Genomic DNA, 14569 nt, shown 5'->3' on the forward strand with positions numbered 1-14569 from the left:
AAGAACGTGAGATTAGCACATATTTTGGGTGGAAAATAGTCTTTTAGCTTAAATTAGAGGGATAGTGGAAGCCAGGCTGGTGTCGGACTGGCCTGTTCATGGTGCTCTCACGCTTCATAAAGTTAATAATTATGCACAGCTGTGATGCAGGTGCACCGTATACCCCACACCATGAAATGACGAGATATATTGTCAACGTGGCGTCAATATATTGATTTGATCAGAGGCCGACAATATTACCAAAGCATGTGAATAATAATACAAACTCAATAATACAACTTTGATAATTCAAGATCGATAATTTGGCTAAACTTTCTGTCCGGTCACTTGATTCTGACAGCTAACAGTGGAAAAACTTTCTGTCCTGTCCGGAAATTTTTCAGCTTAAACTGGTTTCATGACAATTGTTATTGTTGGACTTTTTGACTTGAATGGCTGGCAGGCATTTAATATTTTCAGCAGTGATTTATTCACATGGTGGATTATTTTAGATAATATATTATTATATAATTAAATATTATTTTATTTTTAATTTAAAATTATTTAATTATATATTATATATTATTTAAATATTTAATTAAATATTTAAAATATATATATATAATTTTATTGTATTATTATTATCAATCTCTACTGTATAGATGCATATTTTTGACTGTTGTATTGAGGGCAATTTGGATATTGTATTATTCTGACAAAAAATTAAGTCAAAAAAAGAAATACCTGAAGCTCTTGAGCCACATATTGGCATCCTCAACATAATAATACTTTGTTTTGATGCTTTCATTGTTTGATTCTTTTGAGTGTATTTTCTTTCAGAACCAATTATTGATAAAGATTAGGTGTGCATATAGTCCGTTTTAAAAGATTAGGTCTTTTAGTCTTTCAACAAACCGATAACGTTTTCCCGACAGGGTCAATCAATGAGTAAAGAAGATAAAAAGCTTCTTTTATATGGGCCCCTGGAATCACATGTAAAATATCTCCCAAACAGCGTTTAAGGCCCTCCTTCCACCTCTAACGCCAAATTATTATTATTATTTTTAATGTGGCCTGAAAGCTCGGTTTATAATTTCTAAATATAAACCGACAAGAAAATTATAACAACATAATAAAAATTGAGAAAATGAATTGAATTTTCGTGAAAGATCAAACGAAAGCATAAACCTTCAAGGTGACTCAAGGCACTTAGAGAAAGATACACTAGAAGTCTTATACGTTCCCAAACTGAACTTGAATTTTCTTTACGGAAGCAACCATGTCTGTTATTTTAGAGGAGCTTCTCTCTGCGTCCTTTGACATGCTTTTCCAAAAGTTGGCTGCCTCTACTAAACTGTTACAGTTTTCACAACAGGACCAAATCCAAGAAGATCTCAAGGAGTGGGAGATGAAATTGAAGACGATGGAGGCGGTGCTTGAAGTTGCAGAGGAGTGGCAAGAGAAGAATCGGGCAATTGGAAAAGTAACATCTAATTATGTGATGATACATATAAGTATGTACATATAGCATTGTTTTTTTATTATGTATCGATATTTATGTTCTCATTGTCAATAAAGTATATTTTAATCCAATTCAATTTGATTATGATTTTGTACTATTCCTATTTGATATGATTATGATTTGACACGATTTTAATCTAATCTAATTCTGATTCAATATGATTCAGATTATAAATCAATTTGCTAACTTTAAAATCAATGCATATATAAGATATATATGTGGGAAAACATAATTTTATAGTGATAGTCAAAATTCATAGTCCGTAATAAAGGGAACGAAAAGAGACATTTCATTCATGATAAGATTATAATATGATATAAATGTCTTAAGAGATAGTTTGTCTTTCAAAGCAAAGACTCGTAGAGACATTGATACAATTTTCAGTGATAGAGATGCATTGAATCTATAGTAAAACAAAAGATTGATGAAATTTCTCCAAATTTTGAATTCTGCTTTTAATAAAAATAATTTTCTATTCTCTTTTTTTTTTTTTGAATAGTTGTATTAGATGTCTCAGAGGGCTCTCACATTGTTGAAACCACGCAAAGTTCAATGTCTTATTTCACGTCACATAACTCATAGGATTTTGTTTTGAGAATGGTTGTTATGAAATACTTTAACAAATTACCATTACCATTACGTAAAGTTTTTTTATTTTCTCTAGGATAACCTCTCTTCCTTAACCTTTTAAAGCTATAAACTTAGCAACCACCTACTGATTTCCAAGATTCTTTAATAACATTATGTTAGGGCCTTGAAATATATATGCAGGAAGACATAATTTCATAGTGATAGTCAAAATTCATAGTCTGTAATAAGGGAATAAAGAGAGACATTTCATTCATGAGACAATTGTAATGTGACATAAATGCCTTAAGAGATAGTTTGTCTTTTGAAACAAAGACTCCTAGAGATATTGATATATTTTTCAGTGACGGAGATGTACTGATGTACTGAATTAGGACTAGAGCAAAAGTTTAATAAAATTGTTCTAAACTTTGCATTCTGCCTTTAATAAAAATAATTTTCTATTCTTTTTCTTCTCTGAACAATTGTATTAGATGTCTCAGAGGGCTTTCACATTGTTGAAACCACAAGGTTCAATGTCTTACTTCCCTTCACATAACTCATAGAATTTTGTTTCGAGAATAGTTATTATAAAATACTTTAATAAATTACCATTACGTAAAGCTTTTTAATTTTCTCTAGGATTACTTCTCTTAACCTTTTAAAGTCATAAACATAGCGACCATCGCCGATTCCCAAGATTTTTTAATAACATTATGTTGGCTAGGAAAATATAAAATTGTTTATACTTAAAAATAAATACAAATAACAATCAATCAATCATAATACCTCATATATGTAATTACAATCAATCATGATACATTATATATATAATTATTTATACTTAAAAATAAATACAAATAACAATTTCAGCTCGGAAAATGCACAAATTAGTTAGAAATGACCCATATGTGTATGATTATTGGCCCATATTAAGAAATATGAAGGCTGTTTGAATGTACTGAATTATGAATTTATAAAAATTTGGAATAGCTTAATAATGTGATTAAAAGATGGTATTAGGGCTGTGAAACGGTTCCCACCCCTCTTAAAAAAAGTATGTTGGTTTTTTAAGTTTTTTTTCTGTTAATTTTAAAAATTTTATTTATTTATTTATAAATAATTAAAATTAATTAAGTCTATTAATTACATTATTTTGTTTTTAAAATCCTAAAAATTAATAATTTTCTCTCATCTTAAATTTTCAAAAACAATATTTTCGTCTAAAGGTTTACAAACTTTCAAATTAAATTTCTTGATGATGATTGGTGCTTTATAGACAGCGTCTCTTCTTTTTCGATAAATCCTCTTTTTAATTGTATTTTTTTTATTCTTTTCAAATTTTTAATTTTTAAGATTTATAAAAGAAAAGTTAACTTAATTTTAAATTTAATTTTAATATTATAGGTATATTGATAATTTTGTTTTTAAAACTAATTTTGTGTGGGAACCTTGTAGCTTAAATTAGATTTGGATCAATTGATTGATCCACATGGATGGATAGTGGAAGCCACGTAGTGTACGGCTGGCCTGTTTATGGTGCTCTTACGCGTCGCAAAGTTAATCATGATGCAGGTGCAGCGTATACCCCACACCTTGAAATAACGAGACATATTGTCAACGTGACGTCAAAATATTCGTTTGTTCAGAGGCCGACGATATTACAAACGCTTGTGAATAATAATACAAACTCAATAATACAACTTTCATAATTCAATATGGCCAAACGACTTTCCCACCCAAGGTATGTTGAATTGTTAAAGTTACTTCCATTAATTATGAAAATATCAAATACCCACTTATAACCGATTAAATTTAATATAACTCTAACCTCTGAAAATTTAATTTTATTTTCTTTTTAAAAGTTTAAAAACTAACATTTTTTTCTTAAGTTAAGTTTGAAAAGATTGTATATCCCCCCCTAAGGTTTAGTTTCCAAATTCCTTCACTTTCTCCAGCGCCATCATCAACCGTCTCTTAGTCCTGATGGTTTCTCTTTCATCGACAACCCTCCTCAACTCCATCCCAACCTATCTGATACTGAGAGAGGACGTTTGGGAAGACAAGTCGTCTTCATAATCGTCTTCATCTGGAAAGACGATCGTCTTCTTAGACGAAGACGACTGAGAAGATGAAAAACTTCATTTTCTCCGACGAAGTTTTTCATCTCCACGATTTCTCCGATGTCAATCGAATGTTCAAATGGGAGGAAAGAGATCGCCGGAAGGAGAGGATGCTTAGGAAGGGAGATGCGGTTGACAATGTCGTCAGAGATTTCAAAACGAAACCCTAAGGTAAAACTACCGTTTTTTAAAACTTATACTGGGAAAAAATTTTAGTTTTTAAAGTTTAGGGAGGTAAAATAGATTCTATTTTAGTTTTATTTTTAATATTATAGAGAAAATGATAATTTTATTCTTATCACTGTTAATTTTAACTGTTCATAGATGGGTGTCTGATATTTTTATAGTTAACGGGATAAACTTTGACAATTTAGTATACTTTGGGTGGGAAATTGTCGTTTGGCTATTCAATATCGACAATTTCACCAAACTGTCTGCCCTGTCACTTGATTTTGACAGTTTACCGCGGAAAAATTCTATCAGGATTGTAATAATTCAACTTTCATAATTCAAAACCGATAATTTCGCTAAACTTTCCGCCCTGTCACTTCATTCTGACAACTTACAGTGGAAATTTGATTCTTTTGAGTGTAATTTCTTTCAGAACCAATTGTTGGTAAACAGTAGGTGTGTATGTGGTCCGATTTAATTCTTGCGGGGGAATAAGTCTTTTAGGCTCGCCAATCAATGAGTTAAGAAGAGAAAAAGCTTCTTTTATATGGGCCCCTGGAATCATATGTAAATTGACTCCCAAATAGCGCTTAAGGCCCTCCTTCCAGCTCTGATGCCAAATTATTATTATTATTATTTTTAATGTAGCCTGAAAGCTCGGTTTATAATTTCTAAATATAAACCGACAAGAAAATTATAATAACATAATAAAAAATGAGAAAATTAATTGAATTTTCGTGAAAGATCAAATGAAGGCACAAAACATTCAAGACGACTCAGACATTTAGAGAAAGATACATTAGAAGTCTTATACGCTCCCAAACTGAACTTGAATTTTCTTTACGGAAGCAGACATGTCTATTATTTTAGAGGCGTTTCTCTCTGCGGCCTTTGACATGCTTTTCGAAAAGTTGGCTGCCTCTACTGAACTGCTACGGTTTCCACAACAGGAGCAAATCCAGGAAGATCTCAAGAAGTGGGAGATGACATTGAGGATGATGGAGGCGGTGCTTGAAGATGCAGAGGAGAGGCAAGGGAAGAATGAGAAAGTGAAGATCTGGCTTGGAAAACTTCAAAACTTGGCTTACGACGTGGAAGACACACTGGATGAGTTGTTGTATGAATCTCATCATCAACATGAACCCAGCACATGGGAGTTACTGATTCCTTGTTGCTTTAATCCTCAGACTGTCGAGTTCAATTCCATGATGATGTCCCAAGTTGAGAATATCAGTACCAGATTTGATGAGATTGCTTCGAAGAAAGAGCAATTGGGTTTGATAGAATTTTCAGGAGGGAGGTCCAACAGTGTAATACAGAGGCCACCCACAACCTCTTTGGTGACTGAAGCCTATGTTTATGGTAGAAAAGAAGATCAGGAGGCAATGGTTGAGTTGTTATTGAAAAATGATTTAAGTGCTGGCAATAGAACATTTTCTGTTATTCCTACAGTCGGGATGGGCGGTATCGGGAAGACAACGCTTGCTCAACTTGCCTACAATGATCCCAAATTGGAAGGTCATTTTGATTTCAAAGCTTGGGTTTGTGTTTCTGAAAAATTTAATGTGACCGAGATAACAAAAACAATCCTGGTGTCCATTGGTGGACATATTGGTGATGTTAATGATCTTAACAATCTTCAAGAGAGGTTGAAGGAGAAATTGTCGAAAAAGAGATTTTTGTTTGTTTTGGATGATATCTGGACCGGAAATCCTAGTGATTGGTCTCTCTTGCGCCGTCCCTTTGAATCTGGCTTACCAGAAAGCAAGATTATCATCACAACTCGTAATGAAGTTATTTCAACCAGGTTGGGTACTCTTCCAGCTTACCCATTGAAAGGGTTATCAGATGAAGCTTGTTTGTCTATATTTACTCGATGCGCATTGGGGACAACAGATTTTAGTCAACATGAGGACTTGAAGGAAATTGGTGAGAAGATAGTAAAAAAATGCAATGGCTTACCTTTGGCAGCAGAAACTCTCGGTGGGCTATTACATGGGAAACCTAATAGAGAGGACTGGGGAAGGTTGCTAAATCGTAGAGTGTGGGAATTACCAGAAAAGGATAGCAACATTATACCAGCTTTGAAGGTAAGTTACTACTTCCTTCCTTCTCGTTTAAAAAGATGCTTTGCATACTGTTCTATATTCCCAAAGGCTTATGAATTTCTCAAAGAAGAGACCATTTTGTTATGGATGGCTGAGGGTTTATTACATAATAATGAGAAGCAAATGGAAGATTTGGGCAATGAGTTCTTTGATGATCTGAAATCAAGGTCATTTTTCAAGCAATCAAGTAGAGATATGTCAAGATTTGTGATGCACGACCTCATCAATGATCTTGCTCAGTGGGCTGCAGGAGAGATATGCTTTAGAATTGATAATAAGTTGGATGGTAACATAAATTTCAATGTTTCCCGCACAAATCTTCGTTATTTATCTTATATTTCTGATCAGTTTGATGGGGTTAAAAGGTTTGAAGGCTTGTGTGAAGCCAAGTGTTTGCGAGCTTTTTTACCATTAGAGTTGCCACACATGACGTCAGGTTACTTGGCTTACGACGTTCTTCACATGGTGCTGGAACTGCCTCGTTTGAGGGCCTTGTCTTTGAGAATGTATAAGATTTCTGAGCTGCCAAACTCAATTGGTGAATTGAAACATCTACGATACCTCAACCTATCTGGTACGCTAATTGAAATTCTGCCCAATTCAATCAATACTCTTTACAATTTACAGACGCTTTTAGTAGAGGACTGTGATCATCTGAAGAAACTGTGTGAAGACATGGGGAACTTAACAAATCTGCATCATCTAAATAATTCTGGTACACCTGCACTAGAGGAAATGCCTTTAAGGATTGGTAATCTGACTGGGCTTTTAACACTGCCGAATTTTGTTGTGGGCAAAAGCAGTGGCTCCAGGCTAGAAGAGTTGAAAAATCTGACACATATTAGGGAGAGGCTTTGCATTTCTGGGTTGGAGAATGTGAATGCTACGATTGCCACGAATGCTGATCTGATTAGCAAGAGGGACCTTAATGTGATAGTACTAAAGTGGACTAGTAGCAATGGTGATCCGGGAGATGCAGGAGAAGAAAAAGTTCTCGACATGTTACGACCACATCAAGGCTTGAAAGAGCTCATTATTAGTGGCTATGGTGGTGGTTCCTTTCCAGTTTGGTTAGAAGATCCATCATTCTCGAATTTAGCGAAATTAACGTTTGAAAACTGTAACAACTGTGAAATGCTGCCATCATTTGGGGAACTGCCCTTTCTAAAGCACCTTGTTATCAAAGGAATGGCTAAAATACAAAAAGTGGAGAAGGGGTTTTATGGCTACTCAGAGGTGCCATTTCCATTATTGGAAACTCTTTGTTTTAAGTATATGGAAGGATGGGAAGTCTGGACCCCTAATGAAGAGGAAGAAGCTAAAGCTTTTCCTTACCTCAGAGAACTTTCTATTATATGGTGCTCCAAGCTAGAAGTATTATTGCCTAAATATCTTCCTTCTTTGGAAAAGCTTGTCATTACAGGCTGTAAGAAATTGGTCGTATCAGTTGAAAGTCTTCCAAAACTGTGCAAATTATCAATTTCTAGTTGTAAACAGATGGAGTGGGGAAGTACAATCGATCTCAGCTCACTGAAATCAGTGCATCTTGGGGATATCTCGACTCCCATCTGTCCAACAGAGCGATTTACATACGGGTTATCAAAAGTAGAAGAAATGACGATTTCTCGTTCTGGAAAGCTGACATCTTTGTGGCAAAGTACAGCTGAATGGCTTCAAGATAATAGCTCCCTTTGTCGATTGGAAATTCGGCAATGTCCCCAACTTCTGTGCTTGGTGGCAGAGGAAGAACAAGAAGAAGGACAAGAACAGCTTGGGATGCCTTGCAGACTTGAGTATCTGGAATTGTATCTATGCGAGCGCTTTGAAAAGCTACCAAAATCATTGTGCAGCCTTAGTTTTCTTAAAGAAATAAGCATCAACTGCTGCCCAAAACTTGTTTCTTTTCCAGAGACAAGCATGCCCCCCCAGCTAAGAATCATCAAAATTAGAGAATGCAATGCACTGAAATCGTTACCTGAGGCTTGGGTGAACAACAGCAGTACATATCTTGAAAGGTTGTCCATTAAAGAGTGTGAATCTTTGACATATATCACCAAATTTAGGCTTCCATTGAATTTGAAGCGGCTAGATATCGAAAGTTGCAATAATTTAGGGACTTTGATCAATGAGGAGAATACTGACAGTGGAACCCATAGCAACACCTCTCTTCTAGAGTTTTTGGAAGTCCACTATTGTCGATCTCTCACATCCTTGTGGTCAGGAAGTGAGTTACCTCATACGCTTGAACGGATTGAGCTTTGGAGTTGCGATAGTCTTGCTTCCTTGTCATCAGGAGGCAATCTACCTATGGCTCTGAAATCCCTAGTTGTTTTCGAGTGTACCAAGCTAGAGTCGATTGCAGAAAGATTGCAGAATCTCACATCTCTTGAACATATCGAAATTTCTTCTGGTTATAATCTTACATGTTTTCCTCCGGATCTTCACAAGCTACGGAATCTTCAAAAGATGTTTATATCTGGTTTTCCAAATCTTGTTTCCTTTCCAGAAGAAGGCTTGCCTCTCAGGAACCTGAGATTGCTCTACATAGTCAGCTGTAAGAAACTGAAGGCCCTACCCAACCGGATACACAAACTCACTGCACTTAAACAGTTAATAATAAGAGATTGTCCGAGCATGGCCATGTTCCCTGTTGATGGCTTTCCTATCAGCCTTGAATCACTTGAAATTCAAGATTTGAACATCTTTAAACCACTGTTTGATTGGGGGCTTAACAGACTCACTTCTCTTAAATCTCTCAATATTGGCAAGGTAAGCCCAGAAGTGTCATTTCCACAAGAAGAGACTGGAATGATGCTTCCTACGTCCCTAACCCATTTGATAATTCAAAATTTTCCGAATCTGGAACGCCTGTCATCTGATATTCAGAATCTGACTTGCCTGGAAAGACTCTGCCTTTTACATTGTCCTAAGCTCAAATTTCTTCCTGAGGATTGGCTGTCCTCTCTTCTGCAACTGGAAATTTATGATTGTCCATTGCTCAAACAAATGTGGGAAAAGCATGGCGGAATAAATTATTGGCCAATGATTGCACGCATACCTTACGTCAAGATTGATAGCTGTCTCATGAAGTACAGAACCCACGGTCAAGATTGATCTCCCACAATTTGGTCCCGAGAAGACAGCATCTTGGCCCTTTTCAAATCCGTCAGTAGAAAAGTATGTTCATTTTCCTAGTACTTTCATTGTTGAATCATTTAAAGTAAAACATGAGCACCAGAATAATGGTAAACTTGATTCTCTGTTGTGTGTTTCTGTTTTTATCTCAGAGGTCCTTGCACGGAATCATTTTCTGTTGTTTGATGTTTCTCTATTGTATAATGATTGGCAGAGACGAGGTTTTTTTCATGCGTTTTTTTTTTGTTTTGTCACTGTTAGAATTGACTACTACTTTGTTTTTGATACGATTATGGGATCGCAATGTAGACACATATAACTAGTGCAGAGAAAACTCTCAAAGATTGTGTCCCAAAGCTACTTTCAATTCGAAACTTCTTAAAATTTATTTCATTTCATTTATTGATTTTAGTGACATGAAGAAGAGACTTATTAGTATTTATATACTATTTATTTTATTAAGAGTCCCCTAATTAGTATTTTTTAAAAGCAGTAATAATGTCATGTAATCTATAGACTTCTTAGTATACAGAATAAATTTTTTTTTTTTTTTAAATCTTTGATCAATAATGCAAAGGAAGAATATCATTAATTTTCTAAAATATTAAATAATTAGTAGCACAACAACAAATATCAGGCTTATTTAGTACAATTTATATAATCCATATTATTGTTGGATTAAATAATCAGTTATAATATGTTTAGGATATCTTACATAAATAAGAGGAATTAAAGTAAATATCCCATTTTACCCATATTTAAGTAAAAATGTCTCATTTTTTATTTTTTAAGCAAAAATGTTCTATTTTTAAAGGCTCAAACAAAAATATCATCTCCAGAAGTTAAAGAATTTGGTTTTTTGAAACTTCAAAAAGTGAACATTTGTTATTTCATCAAACCTTGGATGGGAAATAGTCATTTGACCTAATTAGAAATTATAAACAAAGATTTCAGGCTAGATGAAAAAAATAATAACAATGTGGTATCAAGATGAAGGAGGGCATTAATAACAATGTGGTATCAAGATGAAGGAGGGCATTAAGTGCTATTGGGAAAGTAATAGTTCATGTGATTTCAATTCCAATTAACTTAGCAAAATCTCATCTCCAAGGGCCCAAATGAGTGAGGTTTCCATCAACTTAACTCATCAGTTGATCAGGTTGAGGGGAGGTTGTTGGATTTGTTTTGAGTGGTGTTGAAAGACACAGTGAGGAAAAGCCCTACCCATGGAGTAAGCTTTTAAAATGGTAGAAACCCTGTAACACTTTTTACAACCCAAATATAATGAAATTAAAGAATCTCAGAGTTGTTTGGGTCGTTGCTAAGTTTAAGTTTCTAAAAGGTTAGAGAAGAAAAGATATCCTGAAAAAAATTAATGAACTTTATATAATGGTAATTTGTTAAAGTATTTCATAACAACTATTCTCAAACTAAAATCTTGTGAGTTCTATAAAATCAAGTAAAATATTGAACCTTATATAGTTTTAGGAATGTGAGAGCCCTTTGAGGCATCGAGATCTAATATAAATTGTTGAGAGATGAAGAAATAACACAAAATTAATTTTATAGCAGGCAGAATGCAGAGCTTGGAGAAATTTCAAGACTATGTAATCAATCTCTTGTTCAATTTTAAGTCCAATTCTTGTCTATCAATGGACTATATATTAAAGTCCCTACTTATGAGTTTTTGCTCTTATTGCCAAGACAAGCTATTTAAGTCATATTACAATCTTGTCATAAATGAAACGTCTTTCTTCATTCCCTAAATTGCAAACTATGAAATTTGATTATCATTTTAAAATCGTGTCTTCTCTTAAGATGGAATTGTTTGCTTAACATACCGTCATTATAAATAAATGTAACGAGACATATATAATGATATATGAATAAAATAAAGGGTACTACAATGGCTTACAGATATTTACTAATCTACTAATGGGTGATACAAAGTTGGTGGGAAAGCCATCAAGCATGGACAAGTAAAAATATTTAAAATTTTAAGGGAAGAGAGATTGTGCATGTTGTTGGGAAAGGCCTCTATTTTCTCACTTGCTTATATAGAATGTTCTTAAGAACGTGGAGGCAAAAACTTCTTCTGCAAAGGAAACAAAATGTAAAAGAACGATAACTTTTGAAAAGTATCATAAATATATTTTTTATTTTATTGATACGTAGAATTCTATGCACAAGTGTGGGATATATGCAAAGAAGGATAGTGCCGAAATTATTTTTTAATCAATACAAATTATTCTAGTTGATATAGTCAATACAGAGTCGATCGATGGAGTACTTCACAATGTTTCTTCTGAAAACTCTAATAATCTCACAGTAAAAATCTTGTACAAAATCAACCAAATTTTACTCTAATAATAAAGCAGGAGTCATTTAATTGAATGTTGGGGGAGGTAGCTTAATTTCCCTTTTAAAAAACCGAAAAAAAAGCTAATACTTTTCAAAGTGGATGCTTTAGTTTTAGCTTTAAGTTAAACTTTATCTTAAGAAAGTATTTTTAAAAAATGCATAGGATTAGAAATATTATTGAATTTATATTACTTTCCCAAAAGGTTTTCTTAGTGTGTTTCGAGAAATGGCATATGCTTATTCAAAATGACCAAGCATTTTGACCAAAACGACTTACTATTTAGCCTAAATTTCCAATCGTTTGTCCAAAATTATCAACTATATATTTATTGAAAATATATTTTCTGCTTGTTACATTTTTTTATTTAGTTGAAAAATAATTGTATTTGCAGTAAGGATGCATCTAAATCAAACCAGCTTGGACTCGAAAGTAAGCTCAACTTGGTTTAACTTGACTCTTATTCAAATCGATCCAAATTGAAAGATTTGACTTATTGTTGAAATTGAATCAAACTCAAACTATGAGGTATTCGATTAATCTCAAGTTCGATTACAATCGATAGTTTGAATTTGTTGTTCAATTTAGTTGAAATTCATTGTTCAAACCAGTTTGAATTTATTGTTCAAATTGGTGGTTCGAATTCATTCTTGGTTCGACTTGAATTGATGATTTTTTATATAATTTAGATAAAACGATATCGATTTATTAATAAGTCATGAATTCGAATTGTAAATTTGAGTTGAACAAAACCATGTATTCAAATTGTAAATTCAAATTGAATTGAACTGAACTTTTTAATTCAAACTGAACTCAAACCATACTTAATTTTGGCTCGAACTAAACTCAAACTGTACCATTTTCTATTCAAACAAAATTTGAGTAAAATTTAGGTCAATTCATATCAACCCCTAATTTGGAGAAGAAGTACCAGTTCCCAAAAATTAGGGGAAATATGTTTTTTATGCCAATCTCAAAAGTGGCAATTTAATCAACTCTGTAGAAGAAAGATTAGTTAGATTCTAAACTATGTTTAGGCCTAGAAACCAAAACCAATAGACTAGACTGACATGACCCACTATAGTAGTGGAAAAAAAAAAAGATAATTAAAATTTAAATTTTTCACATATTAATTGTTAAATTTAATAAAATTATGTTTTTTAGTTAAAAATTATTAAAAAAAGTTATAGTATAATGAGAAATGAAAAAATTAAACTTATTTATAAGAAATGAGTTGCATTCTTAGAATTAATCTTACTTATGTGGGGCTACCAAAATTTAAGTTTAGTTGGAACTTCATACTTAAACTTCTATTTATAATAAATGAAAAAAGTTGTTAGGGTGAATCTTTTCAATGTGGGACCAAAGCATAAAAGTGTCCCACATTACACATTTCAATAACTTGCTTTACCCATTATATATAAAAGTTAAGTATTCACTTTTAACCAAATTGAAGATTTGGTATCCCATATAAGCAAAATTGATATCAAGAACTCAACTCACCTATTATAAATAAGTTGATTTCCTTTCTAATCATAATTCAATTTTTTGGAATGTTTTCTTTTATTAAAAAAAACAAGTTTAAAAAAATTATAGTTTTTAAAAATTGATGAGTTGACTTGCTAAAAGCTTATAGACTAACCCATTAAGGGTTCGATATGGCATGACCTACAATATAGCAAGTTGTGTTGTGGGCGTTTTATCTGGTAGGTTCACCCAACTTGCAAGACCTACTCTATAACAAGTCCTGACCAAGCTCGACTGTTCCTGCCTAAACTTGGCCCATTAAGCCCATTGACATGTCTAAGTTGACCTATGACCACTTCAACGCCACTGGCGGGAGACCCATACATCAATTGGATAACATAAAAAAAGAAAAATTAATATTTTTGGTAGTTCAATCATATGCCCGTCTGTACAAGTAATCTTTTTAGTAATCACTACAATTCTTTCTACTTAATTTTATATTTAAATTAGAGGCAAATTCAATTAGAGCTAACTCACTTTGAATGAGTTAATCTCGAGTTAAAGTTTTATCTCAATAGTTTGACTCATTTTTCCATTTAATAACATTGTTTATTCCATCAACTATACTATTTATTACTTCGAAGATATTGCTACCATGTCGATACCTATCCAGTGATTTTATACACTAGCTCAATTGAACTTGAGTTCAAGTTGGGTATTATGATTTCGATCCAAGCTTGGATAAGCCTCAGACTCGCTTTGGATCGAATCTACCCTTGATTTAAACTATTAATCTTAATATAAATTAAATAAATCAAACAGTAACACTAATTTATTTTGGAAAACACATATCTCTTGTACACAAAAATAACTTCTATATATTAAAACTAATATATTACAATATATTATTAATTTTCAATAAGTAGTATTGTAACGCGAACACATTGTGCAATATGTACATATCTTGACTTATACATGTTTATTTCTTAGCCTAAAAAGCTAAATGACAATTACTCATTTTTTTCAACTCTAAGAAATGAACTTTTCCCATGTATTTCATAATGGATCAATTATTTTTACAAGAACTATGAGAGCAGTAGAATGGGATGTAACCGAGATAAAAAGTCTAATGTTACTG

General features: G+C 33.0%; 1 protein-coding gene across 1 annotated transcript; it reads left to right on the top strand.

The window, feature by feature from the left end:
* Positions 1-5141: 5141 nt before the first annotated feature.
* Positions 5142-9836, top strand: LOC123200393 (putative disease resistance RPP13-like protein 1). Its single transcript, XM_044615560.1, has 2 exons — positions 5142-9647; positions 9758-9836. Exon 1 carries the CDS (start codon positions 5217-5219, stop codon positions 9582-9584), a length of 4368 nt encoding a protein of 1455 aa, XP_044471495.1. The 5' UTR covers positions 5142-5216; the 3' UTR covers positions 9585-9647; positions 9758-9836.
* The last annotated feature ends 4733 nt before the right edge of the window (positions 9837-14569 follow it).

The sequence above is a fragment of the Mangifera indica genome, chromosome 17 (genome assembly GCF_011075055.1).
Source record: "Mangifera indica cultivar Alphonso chromosome 17, CATAS_Mindica_2.1, whole genome shotgun sequence".
Taxonomy (NCBI): Eukaryota; Viridiplantae; Streptophyta; class Magnoliopsida; order Sapindales; family Anacardiaceae; genus Mangifera; species Mangifera indica.

Excerpts from the sequence above, each read along its gene's own strand:
- LOC123200393 (XM_044615560.1), top strand. The coding sequence starts at position 5,217 with ATGTCTATTATTTTAGAGGCGTTTCTCTCTGCGGCCTTTGACATGCTT.